At 37.4% G+C, this 18,834-nt stretch overlaps 2 protein-coding genes and 2 non-coding genes across 6 annotated transcripts; all 4 read right to left on the bottom strand.

Moving 5' to 3' along the window:
* Nucleotides 1-5,022: 5,022 nt before the first annotated feature.
* Nucleotides 5,023-5,094, bottom strand: TRNAW-CCA (transfer RNA tryptophan (anticodon CCA)). The gene has a single exon. It is a non-coding gene; the product is annotated as a tRNA-Trp (tRNA).
* A 6-nt stretch (nucleotides 5,095-5,100) lies between these two features.
* On the bottom strand, nucleotides 5,101-14,036 carry LOC132621262 (reticulon-like protein B1). Of its 3 annotated transcripts, none has more exons than XM_060335452.1 (4): nucleotides 13,172-14,036; nucleotides 6,589-6,775; nucleotides 5,663-5,874; nucleotides 5,101-5,530 (listed from the first exon to the last, which is right to left on the bottom strand). In XM_060335452.1, exons 1-4 carry the CDS (start codon nucleotides 13,698-13,700, stop codon nucleotides 5,253-5,255), a joined length of 1,206 nt encoding a protein of 401 aa, XP_060191435.1. In that variant the 5' UTR covers nucleotides 13,701-14,036; the 3' UTR covers nucleotides 5,101-5,252. The 3 variants fall into 3 exon arrangements, 2 of the variants coding, with proteins under 2 accessions (XP_060191435.1, XP_060191436.1); XM_060335453.1 differs by having other exon boundaries at nucleotides 5,350-5,530; nucleotides 5,625-5,874; XR_009575474.1 differs by lacking the exons at nucleotides 5,101-5,530; nucleotides 5,663-5,874 and having other exon boundaries at nucleotides 6,636-6,775; nucleotides 10,315-13,315.
* Nucleotides 14,037-15,290: 1,254 nt separating this feature from the next.
* Nucleotides 15,291-15,362, bottom strand: TRNAW-CCA (transfer RNA tryptophan (anticodon CCA)). The gene has a single exon. It is a non-coding gene; the product is annotated as a tRNA-Trp (tRNA).
* Nucleotides 15,363-15,368: 6 nt separating this feature from the next.
* On the bottom strand, nucleotides 15,369-18,437 carry LOC132625228 (reticulon-like protein B13). The gene is made up of 5 exons (XM_060340073.1): nucleotides 18,216-18,437; nucleotides 18,056-18,124; nucleotides 16,856-17,042; nucleotides 15,930-16,141; nucleotides 15,369-15,797 (listed from the first exon to the last, which is right to left on the bottom strand). Exons 1-5 carry the CDS (start codon nucleotides 18,277-18,279, stop codon nucleotides 15,559-15,561), a joined length of 771 nt encoding a protein of 256 aa, XP_060196056.1. The 5' UTR covers nucleotides 18,280-18,437; the 3' UTR covers nucleotides 15,369-15,558.
* Between the last annotated feature and the right edge of the window lie 397 nt (nucleotides 18,438-18,834).

Raw genomic sequence — 18,834 nt, 5'->3', positions numbered from 1 at the left:
CAATTTGAATAGAAAAGAACTGTGGATTCTACATGTGATGAATTATCTTAAAAGCTCTCACATTAGAACTGGTAATCTTATTATAAAAATTGATTTAGAAAAGGCTTCCGATAAATTAGAATGGCCTTTTATCCGTCATGCCTTTATTTTCTTCAAACTCCCCCCTAAAAGTATCAAACAAATAATGCACTGTATCTCTTCCTCCTCTATTTCTATATTTTAGTGAATGGTATTAAAACCAACTTCTTTAACCCTTCAAGAGGAATCAGTCAAGGGGATCCAATGTCTCCCCTGCATTTTCATTTTAAGCATGGAGCTCCTATCAACTTATATAAATCACCTAGTTGATATTAATCTTTGGCACCCTGTACAAATTAATTCCAAGGGCCCTTCCTTTTCCCATCTTTTCTACGCTGACGATCTAACTCTTATGGCTAAAGCCAACACTAACACTACCGACACCATTTCCACTTGCCTTAATACTTTTAAACAAGGCTAAATCCAAAATTATTTTTTCCCCCAATGTTCACCCAACTTCATTGATTATACGGTCCAACACCTTCAAATTGCTTCAGCTTCACATTTTGGTAAGTACTTGGGTTTTTCAATCCTCTCTCACAAGCCTAAACCCAGAGACTTTACTTATATTAATGACAATATGCGTAAAAAGCTTACCAGTTGGAAAGTTAACTTCGTCTTCTCTACTGGTAAGATAACCCTTACAAAGGCCACTCATAATGCTATTTCTTCCTATCCCATGCAATACTTTTCCTCCCTCAAAAGACTCTTAAGCGAATTGATAAGGTTCAAAGAGATTTCCTTTGGGGTACCAATTCCATTAGAAAAAAAGTTCCATTACTTGAACTGGTCGTCTATAACGAAACCTACAAAAGAATGAGGCCTAGGAATCACTCAAGCTCGCCATAAAAACCTTGCCATTCTCACTAGCCTGGCTTGGCAACTCTTTACTAATCCTACTCATATCTGGTCCTCCTGCTTAATAAATCCATATAACACTCGTACATCCGCTGCCAACTGCTCCTTCATCTGGCAGAATCTTCTTAAAGGATGGAATTGTTGTAAAAGTAATTTTAGATGGTCAATAGGTAATGGAAAATGTGAGCTTCTGGTACTCTTCCTGGATCGAACCTTCCACTGCCCTTCGATCCCTAATCCAAGGCCCTCTCCACCACACTGATCTTAATCCACTATAACTGATATAGGACTGACACCGGTTGGAATTGGGATAAAATGTCTTTTGCTTTCCCTGCCGAGATTCAAGAAAAATTAAATGGCACCTACATCCCTGATGACACTATAGGCCAAGACACTCCCATTTGGGCTCTAAACTCTAGTGGAATCTTTTCTATCTCCTCTGTGTATCAGCATACCAATCCTCCCACTCCTATGATTGTTGATTTCCTTTGAATCTAGCACCATCATACTCTCAACAAGATTAAGTTCTTCCTATGGCAATGTCTTCATGATACTCCCAACCAAAAGCTACCTCCATAGGTTATCCATATCCACTAATAATCTTTGCACTATCTGTCATCAGATTGAGAATACTAAACACATCTTTGTAGAATGCCCCATTGCTACTACTTTCTGGAATAACTATGGGATCAATTGGCAAAATGTCAATGCAAACAACTATTGGCTGATCTTACCGAAAGATTTAAACCCCAATCTTCAGAACCATCTTCTCCAATGGGATGTCTTTTTTCCTTTTGCCCTTTGGCATATTTGGCTTAATCGTAACAATAACTCCTTCAACAATAAATCCTCATACCTATCCACTGAACTGGTTGAAGCGCGAGTGATTGAATTTACCTACACCACCAACTCCCCTACCCGTAATACTTCTACAAACATTATCCATATTAAATTGTTTCCACCTTCCATAGGTCCTTTAAAACTTAACAGAGATGGTGCTTTTAATGTTTCTTCTAAGACATGAGGCATTGGAGGAATCATTCGCGATCATAAAAGTAACTGGATATTAGGTTTTTATGGAGCAACCTCAACTATAAACCATACCATATGGAACTCAAAGTTTATCTTCAGGGACTCAAATATGCTTATCATCACAAATACCTGATGCTGGAGATTGAAACTGACTCGACCGAAGTCATCACTTTGCTTAACACTCGGACTCTCTTATTTGCTAATATTTGTTCTGAATGCAGGTTCTGGATGAGGGAACTGGGTAATCCAGTGGTCTGCCACTCATTTAGGGAAGCCAACTAAATTGCACATCTTTTGGGACAAGAAGGAATGAAGAAAGCAACACCAAATCAGCTTCTTGTTTTGCTCACTCTATATTAACCTTTGGCGTATAATATGTTAGTAGATAAACAATTAAGGACACTGTACTAGTAAAAAGTGTCTTCTAATGCTTGTAATGTTCTAGCTAAGTTAGGTAATCTTAGTGTTATCTCGTCCTATGTAACGACTGTTTAATATTAATGAATATTTATGTTCTGTCAAAAAAAAAACTACCACGAGACGCATTCCTAAATTTCTTCGAAGGGTGACATAAAGCTAAGCAATAGATGTCCGAATAATTACGATCCGCCAACAGGAAGCCTCCCCCATATCATGCTAGATTAGATTACTGTAGCATACCGATGTCATGATTACAATGAGTGGAAGAGGCTCCCCTCCAGTAGGCTTTGTGTCCAGTTGTCCAGTGCAGTCCTAATCTACTTACATATGTACACAATTAAATCTAAGGGTTAAAATATGCTTAACTAAAATACCTCCTAAACCATGATTAAAGTTAAACTAAGAGTTCTGTATGGCAAGATGAAATATCCGAAAATATTGTTGTGGGTATTTCTTTCCGGAAAAAGATTGGAAAATTTTGTTGTACTCTTAGTTTAACTATTGGATTAGATTGTTTTAAAATTAAAATTTATATATTCAAAAACTATACTTAACTTAGTAAAGAATAAAATAAGTCTTGTTTAACCATGATTTATGAGGTAATTTAGTTAAGCATATTTTGACCCTTAGATTTAATTATGTACAGGTGTAAGTAGATTAGGACAGCACTGAACAAACTGGACACAAAGCCTACTGGAGGGGAGCCTCTTCCACAATGAGTAATAAGAGAACTCAAAAGAGAGCGAGTGAAAAGCTTGTTTATATTAATGAAGAAAATACATTTACAAAAAAAGCAATACGGTGTCTAGGGAATCACAATCAAACTCTCAAGCAAGTTTACTTTTCCCTCCTGTTAAAAAATAATGTCTACTTAGCTTTTATTTTTAATTAAAAAGAGTGTCCATTTATCAAATAAAAAAAAAGTTAACCCCATTTTTCATAATTGCCTTTATTAAGTGTTGAGTGACCAAATCTCAATATCTATTTAATTAGGGATAATTTAATCAAATTACTTAATTTTTTTAGAAGTTAGTATTTTCTTAGGTGACGTGCAAATAACTAAGTGGATACTTCTTTGAAAGAGAGTATATCATGCTTTTTGGACAAAGGAAATTGTGGGATGGAAACGTGGACAATTGAAGATCAACAGTGTAGAATCATTTGTTGATCACTTGTCTTTTATTTAATTTTTTATTACCTTTATAGAACTTCAATAAAATTAGCAAAAAGAATATGTTATGCAGCATGTCTCTGGGTTTTCACCAAGAATTCACGAGGGACTCCTAGATATATCATTAAACTTCTTTACTTATTTCCTTTAAGTCACACCTAGCTCCAAAGATCTTTGCGCAAGCAGTTCAAGAAGGTCATTTCTTAAACCTTCTTTTCTCATCCTTGACACACTCCTTCAGTTCCTTGCCATCACCAACAGGAGAAGAGCAACCAAAAACAAAAACTTAATTTACCTCACTTTGTTCAGATTCAAAATAGCCAGACCTTATTTCCTCTTTTTTTCCGTATTGCATATCTGAGTTTTCACCAGAAACTATTAAAAAAACCGATTCAATGGATTTTCCTAATTTTTTCTATTGGAATGTTTACTGGCATATGCTATGATGACGTTAGTTCTTGGGAAATTGAGAGATTATGCTTCTATTAAGTATCTTTTAAAGGCTACTTAATGAATAAAAAAAAAATAACAAAACAAAATCAAAAATTTTACTATGTGTGACGCATGCCAAGTCATACTTGTGTGAGGCATTGATTCTACACTTTTGATCTTCAATTGTCCGCGTGTCATGCATCTAGTAATAATGCATTGAGCATTACTGGACAATAAAGTACTGGAGGGCCAAAAAATGTGTCCTAAACTCCTAATTAATTATAGACTTATAGTAATTACATAAACGGAAAAAGACCTAGAATGTCCTTAAATTATCGAATTTGGTATAAAAATGTCCTCTATTACCTATTCGCTTTAAAATGTCCTCGATGTCAACCTGTTGACCCTAAATTGTCCTTATTGTAAGACCCTAAAAATATAATTTAAAATTTCATTTATTACGTGACACGTTCTTATTAGGTAAACTACTCCGGAATGAATTGCCAATAACCTTCCCTTATTAGGTAAACTACTCCTAAATGAATTGCCAATAACCTTCCGTATTCTTGATCTTCCTTAGGCCGCTCATCATCTTCATCGCCCGCCAATTGTATTGAATTAATCTCATTAAATCGGCAAATTACAAGAACAAAAAAAAAAAAGCAGAACAAAGAAATCCATAACAAAAAAATTATTTAGGTACATGTTTTTATTCATAATGTAATTATGAAGATGACAATTATAGCAAAAATACTCTGCCTCTAAATCAATTATTCACATAACTCAAGAGTTTTGCTAATTACAGAAAGAACTTTCCGGTCTGCTCAAAAAGAATAATGGTTATCGATCTCTGAAATTTTTGTAAGTGATACTTACAAGATGCTTTTAACAATTTTAGACTAACTATTAGTTATCAAAAAAATTAAATAAGCATTCTTACATGAACAAGTAAATCAGCTTTAATTTACTTAAATTTTTCATGGCACCAACCTGCCATATCTCAAGAATCGAAAACCAAAATGAAATGAAATTGAACCTGACGTGAATCAAACACGCAACTTTCTGATCTGGAGTCAGACGCGCTACCATTGCGCCACAGATCCACAGAGTAAACAATCCATAAGTTAAAATTTATACAACTAACGTTTATTACATATGCTTTAGTATATTTCCTCAAGCAGAGATACCTAATTACAGCAGGAGTAAACAGACTACTCCATCCCATTTTTCGGTACATTTTATAAAACTCCACACCAATTTATTACAAATGATCAAGTGAAAACAAACCCAACTTACTTACTACTCGGTTTTTTTCATTTTCTTCTCCTGCAGGTTGCTCTTCATTTTCTTCGCCCCTCTCCACCATGATGTTGTAGTATGTGCGACATCTCTCTGCCACGGTGCTGTAATATGTGTGACATCTCTCCGTCACGGCGCTGTAATATGTGTGAGATCGGCCCCTTAGTCGTTGCCCCAACTCCTTAATCCTATCTTCATATCTCACATATACCACTGGTAAAGTCAGCCCCACCAGAACTCCTGCATTACCATATATACTCCTTAAACACACAATTAATATATTCGAACATAGGTAAATTAGTACAAGACTGATTAATTATGTACTAGTAATTACCATGTAGAGAGGCTTAGTTAAGTAATAGTAGTAATTACCAATGTAGAGAAGCGTAAGTAAATCAAAGTGGCTGGCCAAAACCGAAAGCAAGTCCAAAGAAGCTACAGTTCCGGCAAAGACGAACCACTCTCTCTCAGCACTCACGCTGAACAAAAGCCTTGCGCTTTTTTCAACCCATTCACGAAGTTTGGTGCCCGCTTCTAGAGCTGATTCATCGCTTATGTACATCCTTGACATGTCCAGGGGCTCTCTGCAAAAATAATCACCGCAGTACTATTAGCTGCTTCTCAATAGGGATCAGAAGAGGAAAAAACACACTTCGTGTCAATCCTTACAGAAACAACTAACGGAGGTAAGAACAGCGAGTAAGTGACCAGCTGGTAACAAAAAAGATAACATACAAATCAGAAAACTACACTTATAGTTTAAGTTTTGTGACACCACAGTAATTAATTAACAGTAAAATTAAATCACTAAATTTTAGTCTCTACAGAGGAAAAGGTTTGGGATTTCATTATTCTATTGGATAAGGTCCAATATTTTTAATATGGTAAAAATAATTACTGTATTTGACTTCTATTTTTTTAGAGTATTCTCCTTCTTTTTGGGTAACTAACATTTTCATTAATCACCAATGAAGTAGTACAAGGATGCAGGACCATAACCTGACTTGGGATTCAGCTGGCTATCTTACATCAACACAAACAGGCTCAACATACAAGGAAAATCAAAAGAAACGACGCTAACAACTGCCAAACTAGAATACACAACTAGCTATGCAACAGTGAACTAATTCCAGGTTTGGCTCTGACAGAGATGTAGAGTATTGTTATAAGGTGGGTAAAGTGCAGTTAACTTAAGTAACATTACAAAAACTAATTCTGTAATATGTGAAATTGATAAACCATAACACCAAAATGACATGAAGGAAACGCGAAAGAAAAACTTTCGCGCAGTAGCTTACTTTCCCAGGAGCATATGTATGTTTCCCCAAAGAAAGATGAAAGCAATCACGAACATGGCGATCCAAGAACCCAGCGTTATAAACGTCAATCCACAGACTTCAAGTGCCAACCATATCGCTGTAGCTGCTAATAGTGCCCCAACACTATAACTCTTCCTCTTCCATAAAATTACATCTCTGACTATACCTGAAAAATGTAAAACATTCACATTAGCAACTTTAATTGCACCAGCCGAGGTGATCGAAGAAGGGAGAAGCCAAGAGGGATGTGAAGGGCTAATGGATTAATTAGGTGTTGGGTTGAGGTCCACCCATGTGGGAAAGAAGAAAAGCGGCCGAAAGTGAAAGTTGAGACATCATAACGATGTCGGCCGAAAGTGAAAGTGGAAACATCATAACGATGTTGGCCGAAAGTGAAAGTAGAGATTTTTTTTTCTTTTGCTTGAAATCTCAACTATAAATAGAGGCACTTCTTCTCATTCTAAACATACCAAAAATTGAAGAAGACAACACATCCCAAAAATTCTTGAGTGTAATTGGGATTGGGGTTGTGAGGTTGAGTGTTGTAAACACTTGTAATATTTCTTCTTTAATAAGATCTGCAGCAGCAACGTGGACGTAGCTCTCACATTGAGGGTGAACCACTATAAATCTGTGTGTGCTATTTATTCTTCGCTTACATTACGACGTAAGTAGGTTCTGTCTAAGGAGGTTGGTATTTAAATGGTCCAGCTGTGACCCTCCAATCTTTCCTGGTAACCTGCTTACAAAGGTCGGATTTGGGATTCAAATCCTAACAACTAGTATCAGAGCAACAGGTTGTGTTGTGATTTTAGAAATGATGGGAAGCGAATATGGTACGACGCACGACATCGGTAAATTCGATGGTACAGATTTTGCGTTCTTGAGAATGCAAATTGAAGATTATTTATATGGCAGAAAGCTTCATGAACCTTTGAGTCCGAAACCAGAGGAGATGAAGCAATCAGATTGGGATCTCCTCGACAGACAAGTTCTGTGAGTCATTCGGCTGACGCTGTCAAAGAACGCTGCTCACAACGTGGCAAAGGAGAAGACCACCGCAGATATGATGAAGGTATTGTCTGACATATATGAGAAACCTTCGGCAAATAATAAGGTATTTCTCATGAAGAAACTATTTCATCTAAAAATGATGGAAAATGCTCATGTTGCTGCACACGTAAATGAATTCAATACCATTGTAAATCAATTGTCATCGGTAAAAATTGATTTCGATGATGAAGTGCAAGCTCTAATTTTGTTGGCATCCCTACCAAATAGCTGGGAGCCAAAGAGAGCAGCGGTTAGTAATTCTGTCGGCAGTGACAAACTAAAGTTCAACGATGTTAGGGATCGTATCCTTGCTGAGGAGGTGCGCAAGACAGATTCTGGAGAGGCATCGACGAGTTCTGCTTTTAATGTTGAAAACAGAAGCAGAAATTATGACAGAAACTACAACCGAAATAGGGGCAGATCGAAGTCAAGGAATGGCAGGGGTCAATCCAGACCAGGACGAACACTTGAGTGTTGGAACTGTGGAAAACCAGGTCACCTCAAGAAGAACTGCAGGGGGCCAAAGAATGAGGACAACAAGGGGGCTGGAATCAACGCTGCTACGGAAGACATTGGCGATGTGTTGTTGCTATCGGTTGACAGCCCGATGACTCTTGGGTGCTTGACTCAGGAGCGTCCTTTCATACCACCCCACATCATGATATAATGACAAACTACGTGGCTGGGAATCTCGGTAAAGTTTATTTAGCCGATGGAGAACCGCTAGACGTTGTTGGCACGGGAGACATTAATTTGAAGATGTCAAATGGATCCTCGTGGAAGATTACAAAAGTTAGACATGTTCCAAAGCTGATGCGAAACCTGATCTCAGTAGGTCAGCTTGATGATGAGGGATATGATCTCAACTTTAGTAATGAGTCTTGGAAGGTGGCGAAAGGTGCTATGGTAGTTGGCCAAGGAAAGAAGATTGGCACTCTCTACATGACGACTAGTTGTCGTGATACTGTTGCTGTGGTTGACAACACAAAGAAGACAGATTTGTGGCATTGTCGGCTGGGGCATATCAGCCAGAAGGGGATGAAGCTGTTGGTGACAAATGGCTTAATTCCGGAGCTGAAGACGGTGGACCTTCATACGTGTGAGAGCTGCATTCTCGGAAAACAAAAGCGAATAAGCTTCTCAAATGCAGGCAGGGAGTTGAAGGTCGAGAAGCTGGAATTGGTGCACACAGACGTGTGGGGACCTACCACTGTCCCCTCTCTTGGAGGATCACACTACTACGTGACCTTCATTGATGATTCAACCAGGAAGGTATGCGTTTATTTATGAAAAATAAATCTGATGTGTTTAGTGTATTCAAAAGATGGAAAGCCATGGTCGAGAATGAAACAAACCTCAAGTTCAAGTGTTTGAGGTCCGACAACGGCGGAGAATACACCGATGGTGATTTCAAACGGTACTGTGCCGATAATGGGATCAAGATGATGAAGACTATTCCTGGAACGCCGCAACAAAATGGAATAGCCGAAAGAATGAACCGAACGTTGAACGAGCATGCTCGGAGTATGAGAATACACTCTGCACTGCCCAGAATTCCAGAAGAAGTCTGGAGTGGCAAAAAGGTAAATCTTTCATTTCTGAAAGTGTTCGGCTGCTTATCATATGTTCATAATGATGACAAGGCTAGAAGCAAGCTTGATCCAAAATCAAAGAAGTGTTACTTTATTGGCTATGGTGACACCGAGCTTGGTTACCAATTTTGGGATGAACAAAATCGGAAGATCATCCGAAGCAGGAATGTTGTCTTCAACGAAGAGGTACTGTACAAAGACAAGTTGCAAAAAAATTCAGAATGTCAGGACAAGGAATCAGAAATAGTCGATTTGAGGGAATTCCCGACACCTGAGCCGCAGCCAGGTACAGCCGAGGCAGAGGAACAAACAATCCGAGAAGGTGCTGATGAAAGTGTTGATTCTGAAACAAATAAACAGACGCCAATCACAGAACTGCGTAGATCATCCAGGATCAGGAAGCCGATTCACAGGTACTCTCCATCCCTCAACTACATTCTACTCACTGATAGAGGGGAGCCGGAATGTTATGAAGAAGCAATGCAAGTCGATGAATCGACTAAGTGGGAGCTGGCAATGAAGGATGAGATGGATTCACTATCGGCAAATCATACATGGGAGTTAGCCGAGTTGCCAAAGGATAAGAGGGCATTGCAAAACAAATGGGTTTATCGGATAAAGGAAGAACCCAATGGAAGCAAGTGTTATAAAGCAAGGCTGGTTGCAAAGGGATTTCAACAGAAAGAAGGCATAGACTATACGGAGATCTTCTCTCCCGTAGTCAAGATGGTGACTATCAGAACTGTTCTTGGACTGGTAGCATGTAATGATCCAAATATGGATCTAAACTCAAACTAAGTAAATTGCGAAAAGTAAATAAATTTTAGGACAATTTTCAGTTTTATATCACTAAATGGTACTCAAATACAATAAAATTGAAAGCTTAATAAAATGATACTAGATAAATGGAGAATGCATTAATGTGATCATGAATCTGTCATGAAGAAGAAGAAGGAAGAAGTTAAGATTTAGAGGAGAAAGAAGAAGAGAAGAGGAAGGGAAGAACACGTGAGGAAAGAGAAGAGGAGTAGAGAGAGAATCGAAGAGGTGAGAAACATACCCAAACTAATCGTTCCTCTTGTTGCCTTTTCGGTGTCTATTTATAAGATTCTCACGTGCAATCACAACCCTTCACCTTCATTAACTCAGATTTAATCTCGTGCGTCCACGTGTTATAATTCTATTTGTCGCTTCTTTATTCTTCACTGTGCTAATATATCCAGGTCATTACATTCCCTGCTGCTTCAAATAATCCTTGACCTCAAGGATGATCTCAAAAATCTGGAAATTTGAAAATCATTACATTTTTGTTTATCTATACCCCTTGTTGAATAACACCCTTGCCCTCAAGGTGTTGATACATAGAGGAAGCCACCAGGATCGAATTGGAATTGATGTGAAAGGCCACCAATAGAACACTAATACCTATGGGATCAGACGGAAACTTGTTACTCACAAGAATATACGTGGAACCAACAAGGAGAAGACTTAAGAATGCTATATATCTATCATCTATAGTCTCTGTTCTTTGAGAATTATAAGCAGCTTCTTCTATTTGTAGCCTCTGCTCCTTTGGGACTATAACTCCAGTGACACATGATCTGGTTTTTGCCTTAGATAACTATCCTCTGCAATGATGAGTTCAAGCACTTTATTGAAACTCAACGAAGGTGTAGTGGCTGTTGAGGAATGAAAATCGTCGTAAGCAATTAGACAATAATATGCCCAAGAAAGACTACCACCGGGGTCATATGGAAATTGAGAAAAATCCCCTTCATAAGTTCTTCCTCAACCAGTTCAACAAAGATGAGATCTGAAGGAATCATGCCAATTTCAAATTTGCCACTGATGAAGCATTTACCACACAAATCAAAAGCTTCATGTGTTTGGCTATGGCAACCCACTCGTGAGCAACCAGTTAGACATGAATTGTAGTGGTCCCAAGAAGCTGATTCTTCAGATTTTACCCAGCAATTGTGCCACTTATTATCCCTAATATGCCAAGCCTTCCTGCTTGCAGCTACTGCAGAATTAATTTCTTCAAAGATGGTGAAGACCGAAAGAGCCATCTCAGGTTCAAATTTGTTGTAGCCGAAACACTCATTACACGGATTAAAGTCTCCGTGTTTTTTATTATCATAGCTATATTCTGGACAATCACTATGCCCGGAATCACAATAATACTCGAAATCTGAATCTACAAACTTCACCAAATGCTCAAGCCATTTCTTTTCCAAATTTTGCCGAATCTTTTGAATCTCACTTGTATTTGTCTGGATATAGCCAGAATAATCAGAAAATGCACTCACAGCATCATGAGACCATAACCCTTCGGTATAGCAAGAGATCACCACTTTCCAGAAAACAACAATTTTGTGAGGTACTCTTTTAAACAACTTGACTGCATAGTTCATTCCTTTATTACTAGAGATGCTAGTAAGCACATTTGAACTAGGATCAAATGGAAAATGAAACAAATTATACATCATAAGAACTCTCCTTATCTTTTGAGCACTCTGTTGTATCAGTTCAACAATGTGATTATACCTTTGGTCCACCTTTAAAATCAGCATTGTCCCAAAGCTTTTGGATATGCACAGAACAACAAACTCAGCAGTATTTAAGACCATGAAATTAAAACTATAGAGGAGCTGAGTATCCTCATCCTTATGGTATATAGATGATCTTAAGAACAGATTCATTTTTAAGTTGGTCTCATCATATCTCTCTTCAGACCTATCCATAGGCTCGGAATTTAAAACACCGAGGATATTTGTAGCTTGCTCATGTACTTGATCCTCCCTTTCATAACCACCTTTGGATTTAGAGATAACAGGAGGGAAATGAGTGCAATTATGCAGCAAAATAAGAGCAGGAATACATATTTCAGAAGCTCCACATAAAACATCCATCATCTTTCTAACAAAATTTTGAGATTCAACTCTACCTCCATCTTTCATCACAAGGTCAGGAACTTGCTTACCCCACAATGTAGCTACTAATTCATGAGAAGAAATTCTATTTTTAAACATACTTATGATGATACCATTGATTATATGGTCATTATGTATACCAGGATCAAGTGGGAGATCTGAAAAGTTGAGATAAACAATAAACTTTGAGAAGAGATGAGCATAAAGCTGCAAATTCACGCTCCCATCCTCCAAGTAAAATCCAAAAGCAGTAGATGCATGCTTCTTATAGAGCTGCTTTTTGTCTTTCATGGGCAGATTACCATGATCTAGACCCTCAATAATCTCAAAGCCAGGGATTCGTTTATTAGCCAAAAACAGGGAGATTTGCATCTATATACCTCTCTGTCAATTTTTTGAACAACTTACAAGCATCATCCCTATGCTCATCATCCCTAAACAATTCAACCAGGTATGTTTCTGCAATAACATATATATCACTCTGGTTCTTCATAGAGAATGAATTTAAAAACATATCTTCCAAAACTTCAGCACTCTCAATTAGGATGAAATCTAAACAACAAGTTTCAAGGTCGAACTTATCATTTTGGAAGCACTGCAAGCATAAGTCAAAACCTTCATGTTTTCGACTATGATACCCCCTGCTCAAGCAATCGACAACACAAAAGCTGCATTGGTCTTCATAAGTCGATTCTTTAGACTTCACCAAATAATTGCTATATTTCCCATTGGAATTCTGCCCAGTATCGAACCAATTGTTAGACTTCACCAAATAGTCGATCAATTTGCCTTCGAAATTCTGCCCAGTGTCGAACCAATTGTCAACAAAACTACAAAATGGGCTAGTCCCAGTTGATGATTCAGACGCATAGAAGAAATATGTGCAAGCTCCCATATGACAGCAATAATAAGTCTCGAGCATATGACCATCATCCAAATTGACACTAACATGCACAACGAGTATTTGACCAAAAGGAAACTTACCACCTAGGACCAAGCTAGCAAAAGGATCCATAACTATAGTTGCAAATTGACTGAGTTGCTGGTTGTTATTTTGGTGAGGACTCTTAGAAAACACTTGCGCCTCCCCGACTTGTTCAGTTTCCAAATCAGCTTTCATCGTAGAGGTAAGAGTTGTTGCATCCGAAAGCTCTTCAGACAAACTCTCAGAAAATGTCACTGGCTCGATTCCACTAGGTACAAGATGATCATGTCCAATAAGAGGGACAAGGAGTACTTCATCGCTTGCACAATGACAAGGCAGAGCAGGTTCATCCCTCTGAGAAATTTCATCGAACACCTTGTCTTCGACTAAAGCGCACTTGTCTTTTCCAGTTGAACTAGAGTTGGAATTAAAGCAAACACTTCCGATACAGATGACGCACTCACAATCGAGGCTGCATACACAAAATACAGTTTCATCGTAGTTAAAACCTTCACTTCCGATACATATGTCGCAGTCACAATCGATGCTATGTACACAAATTTCACGCTCCTGGAATTTTTTCAGCATTTCGATCAACCAATCTGATTGTTTTTGCACCTACTTGATTGTCACAGTGATACCACAAGGCTCTGATACCAATTGTAATGATCCAAATATGGATCTAAACTCAAACTAAGTAAATTGCGAAAAGTAAATAAATTTTAGGACAATTTTCAGTTTTATATCACTAAATGGTACTCAAATACAATAAAATTGAAAGCTTAATAAAATGATACTAGATAAATGGAGAATCCATTAATGTGATCATGAATCTGTCATGAAGAAGAAGAAGAAGAAGAAGAGAAGAGGAAGGGAAGAACACGTGAGGAAAGAGAAGAGGAGTAGAGAGAGAATTGAAGAGGTGAGAAACATACCCAAACTAATCTTCCTTTCGGTGTCTATTTATAAGATTCTCACGTGCAATCACAACCCTTCACCTTCATTAACTCAGATTTAATCTCGTACGTCCACGTGTTATAATTCTATTCGTCGCTTCTTTATTCTTCACTATGCTAATATATCCAGGTCATTACGTAGCAAAGGAAAATCTACATCTACAACAGATGGACGTGAAAATTACATTTCTTCATGGTGATCTAAACGAGGAAATCTACATGCGACAGCCGGAGGGATTCAAATTCAAAGGAAAGGAGAATCTGGTGTGCAAACTTCAAAAGAGTCTGTACGGACTAAAACAGGTTCCAAGACAGTGGTATTTAAAGTTTGACAACTTTATGAAGAAAGCTGATTTTTCAAGGTGCGAGGTAGATCACTGTTGTTACTTCAAGAAATTTGAAGACTCGTACATGATACTGCTACTCTATGTCGACGACATGCTAATAGTAGGAGCAAATGTCACGACCCAGCCCCGTGGGCCTAAACTCCTATTAATTATAGACTTACATAAACGGAAAAAGACCTAGAATGTCCTTAAATTATCGAATTTGGTATAAAAATGTCCTCTATTACCTATTCGCTCTAAAATGTCCTCGATGTCAACCTGCTCTAAAATGTCCTTGATGTCAACCTATTGACCCTAAATTGTCCTTATTGTAAGGCCCTAAAAATATAATTTAAAATTTCATTTATTACGTGACACGTTCTTATTAGGTAAACTACTCCTGAATGAATTGCCAATAACCTTCCCTTATTAGGTAAACTACTCCTAAATGAATTGCCAATAACCTTCCGTATTCTTGATCTTCCTTAGACCGCTCATCATCTTCATCGCCCGACAATTGTATTGAATTAATCTCATTAAATCGGCAAATTACAAGAACAAAAAAAAAAAAGCAGAACAAAGAAATCCATAACAAAAAAATTATTTAGGTACATGTTTTTATTCATAATGTAATTATGAAGATAACAATTATAGCAAGAATACTCTGCCTCTAAATCAATTATTCACATAACTCAAGAGTTTTGCTAATTACAGAAAGAACTTTCCGGTCTGCTCAAAAAGAATAATGGTTATCGATCTCTGAAATTTTTGTAAGTGATATGTATCGGAAATTTTTAAATTTACTTAAAAAAAGTAAATCAGCTTTAATTTACTTAAATTTTTCATGGCACCAACCTGCCATATCTCAAGAATCGAAAACCAAAATGAAATGAAATTGAACCTGATGTGAATCGAACACGCAACTTTCTGATCTGGAGTCAGACGCGCTACCATTGCGCCACAGATCCACAGAGTAAACAATCCATAAGTTAAAATTTATACAACTAACGTTTATTACATATGCTTTAGTATATTTCCTCAAGCAGAGATACCTAATTACAGCAGGAGTAAACAGACTACTCCATCCCATTTTTCGGTACATTTTATAAAACTCCACACCAATTTATTACAAATGATCAAGTGAAAACAAACCCAAATTACTTACTACTCGGTTTTTTTCATTTTCTTCTCCTGCAGGTTGCTCTTCATTTTCTTCGCCCTCTCCGCCATGATCTTGTAGTATGTGCGACATCTCTCTGCCACGGTGCTGTAATATGTGTGACATCTCTCCGTCACGGCGCTGTAATATGTGTGAGATCGGCCCCTTAGTCGCTGCCCCAACTCCTTAATCCTATCTTCATATCTCACATATACCACTGGTAAAGTCAGCCCCACCAGAACTCCTGCATTACCATATATACTCCTTAAACACACAATTAATATATTCGAACATAGGTAAATTAGTACAAGACTGATTAATTATGTACTAGTAATTACCATGTAGAGAGGCTTAGTTAAGTAATAGTAGTAATTACCAATGTAGAGAAGCGTAAGTAAATCAAAGTGGTTAGCCAAGACCGAAAGCAAGTCCAAAGAAGCTACAGTTCCGGCAAAGACGAACCACTCTCTCTCAGCACTCACGCTGAACAAAAGCCTTGCGCTTTTTTCAACCCATTCACGAAGTTTGGTGTCCGCTTCTAGAGCTGATTCATCGCTTATGTACATCCTTGACATGTCCAGGGGCTCTCTGCAAAAATAATCACCGCAGTACTATTAGCTGCTTCTCAATAGGGATCAAAAGAGGAAAAAACACACTTCGTGTCAATCCTTACAGAAACAACTAACGGAGGTAAGAACAGCGAGTAAGTGACCAGCTGATAACAAAAAAGATAACATACAAATCAGAAAACTACACTTATAGTTTAAGTTTTGTGACACCACAGTAATTAATTAACAGTAAAATTAAATCACTAAATTTTAGTCTCTACAGAGGAAAAGGTTTGGGATTTCATTATTCTATTGGATAAGGTCCAATATTTTTAATATGGTAAAAATAATTACTGTATTTTACTTCTATTTTTTTAGAGTATTCTCCTTCTTTTTGGGTAACTAACATTTTCATTAATCACCAATGAAGCACTACAAGGATGCAGGACCATAACCTGACTTGGGATTCAACTGGCTATCTTACATCAACACAAACAGGCTCAACATACAAGGAAAATCAAAAGAAACGACCCTAACAACTGCCAAACTAGAATACACAACTAGCTATGCAACAGTGAACTAATTCCAGGTTTGGCTCTGACAGAGATGTAGAGTATTGTTATAAGGTGGGTAAAGTGCAGTTAACTTAAGTAACATTACAAAAACTAATTCTGTAATATGTGAAATTGATAAACCATAACACCAAAATGACATGAAGGAAACGCGAAAGAAAAACTTTCGCGCAGTAGCTTACTTTCCCAGGAGCATATGTATGTTTCCCCAAAGAAAGATGAAAGCAATCACGAACATGGCGATCCAAGAACCCAGCGTTATAAACGTCAATCCATAGACTTCAAGTGCCAACCATATCGTTGTAGCTGCTAATAGTGCCCCAACACTATAACTCTTCCTCTTCCATAAAATTACATCTCTGACTATACCTGAAAAATGTAAAACATTCGCATTAGCAACTTTAATTGCACCAGCCGAGGTGATCGAAGAAGAGAGAAGCCAAGAGGGTTGTGAAGGGCTAATGGATTAATTAGGTGTTGGGTTGAGGTCCACCCATGTGGGAAAGAAGAAAATCGGCCGAAAGTGAAAGTTGAGACATCATAACAATGTCGGCCGAAAGTGAAAGTGGAGACATCATAACGATGTTGGCCGAAAGTGAAAGTAGAGATTTTTTTTTTCTTTTGCTTGAAATCTCAACTATAAATAGAGGCACTTCTTCTCATTCTAAACATACCAAAAATTGAAGAAGAAAACACATCTCAAAAATTCTTGAGTGTAATTGGGATTGGGGTTGTGAGATTGAGTGTTGTAAACACTTGTAATATTTCTTCTTTAATAAGATCTGCAGCAGCAACGTGGACGTAGCTCTCACATTGAGGGTGAACCACTATAAATCTGTGTGTGCTATTTATTCTTCGCTTACATTACGACGTAAGTAGGTTCTGTCTAAGGAGGTTGGTATTTAAGTGGTCCAGCTGTGACCCTCCAATCTTTCATGGGAACCTGCTTACAAAGGTCGGATTTGGGATTCAAATCATAACATTAGGATCAGGGACAAAGGTAGGCTTTAACACATGGTAGCTTTAATTTGCCCAAACCGCGTACTAAACATGTACAAATATTAAATCCAAAATCCAATTACTAACACTTGAGGCCGTTGCCCTAGAATCCATAACTAATGAAGTTCAAATTTTGGATCCGATCTGATTAGTGATTAAGCTATATAAAATGATAGTATAGTTAAAATATAATTCAACCTATGGCTATATGTTAGTTATCATTTCCATCAGGTTAATTATTACCATTGTCATCGTTTTTATCCGGCTATGGATTAGAGCTTAACATAGAGATATACTTGAAATCACATTATGATAGCCTGAATGTGTTTTAAAAAAAAACTACACTAATATTAGTGCCGAAAACATAAACTCTTGGATTAAACCTGTACTGTTGCCAACATCAGAAGTTGGTGAAGGTGTTGGAGAGTCTGTTGAAGTCTGCAGGATAGGTTCTGCAAATAAAGCAAACATTATAAGACAAAAAGGCACTTCAAAAAGGGTGTATATATTTCACGGGGGGTTCTTAAAGAGTTACGGAGAAACCTGAATTATTGTCAAGTTCATGAGTTGGTGAAGGTGGCAGAGAATCTGCTGAAGTACTCTGCATATTGAAGGCTGCAAACAAAGCAAGCTGATGGACAAAAAGGGGGTTATGAAGGGAATAATAATTGTGTGCTCTGTAGGAGGAATTTGAGATAGGAATTGTGTGTGTTCAAGAAAAGGGTGAAGAGACGGTGAGGAGAAATGTGAAGGAAGGCAGAGAGAGTCAAAGAATTGAGAAAGTCACTTGAGATAAACACATGGCGCTCAAGTGAACGAAACGTGGAGGTCATGCAGGGTCGCGCCACGAAGCAATGATCGTTATCTCAATGCGCTAAACTAATTGCCCAAAAATTAAAATCTCATTTAGGCAAATGCTCTTTCTAAAAATATTATTTAGATTCTATAAATATAACCTTTGAAAGGTTAATATTCTGGATAATATTTTACTTGAGTCTATTATTTATTAAAGATATTACGCAATAATTTTACGGACAAACTATTGAACTTTGTTTAACTTTATAATAATTTGTTACTTTAAATTATAATATTTTTCAAAAAAATTAATCAAAATAAATTATTACTCGTGCTCTAAAAGTTTTATAAGTTATAAAAGAAAGAA

Source organism: Lycium barbarum, chromosome 12, assembly GCF_019175385.1.
Source record: "Lycium barbarum isolate Lr01 chromosome 12, ASM1917538v2, whole genome shotgun sequence".
Taxonomy (NCBI): Eukaryota; Viridiplantae; Streptophyta; class Magnoliopsida; order Solanales; family Solanaceae; genus Lycium; species Lycium barbarum.
The sequence above is the reverse complement of the archived record's forward strand: the minus strand, read 5'-3'. Positions and strand labels throughout refer to the sequence as shown.

Bases quoted from the DNA above. Each gene is read 5' to 3' on its own strand.
- LOC132621262 (XM_060335452.1), bottom strand. From the start codon at position 13,700: ATGCTGAAAAAATTCCAGGAGCGTGAAATTTGTGTACATAGCATCGAT. The intron at 5,875-6,588 runs GTAAGCTACTGC...TTATTTTTGCAG, and splicing joins ATACATATGCTCCTGGGAAA to AGAGCCCCTGGACATGTCAA. The intron at 5,531-5,662 runs GTAATTACTACT...ATGGTAATGCAG, and splicing joins ACTTACGCTTCTCTACATTG to GAGTTCTGGTGGGGCTGACT.
- LOC132625228 (XM_060340073.1), bottom strand. From the start codon at position 18,279: ATGCAGAGTACTTCAGCAGATTCTCTGCCACCTTCACCAACTCATGAA. The intron at 17,043-18,055 runs GTTTAATCCAAG...TACATTTTTCAG, and splicing joins TGATGTTGGCAACAGTACAG to GTATAGTCAGAGATGTAATT. The intron at 15,798-15,929 runs GTAATTACTACT...ATGGTAATGCAG, and splicing joins ACTTACGCTTCTCTACATTG to GAGTTCTGGTGGGGCTGACT.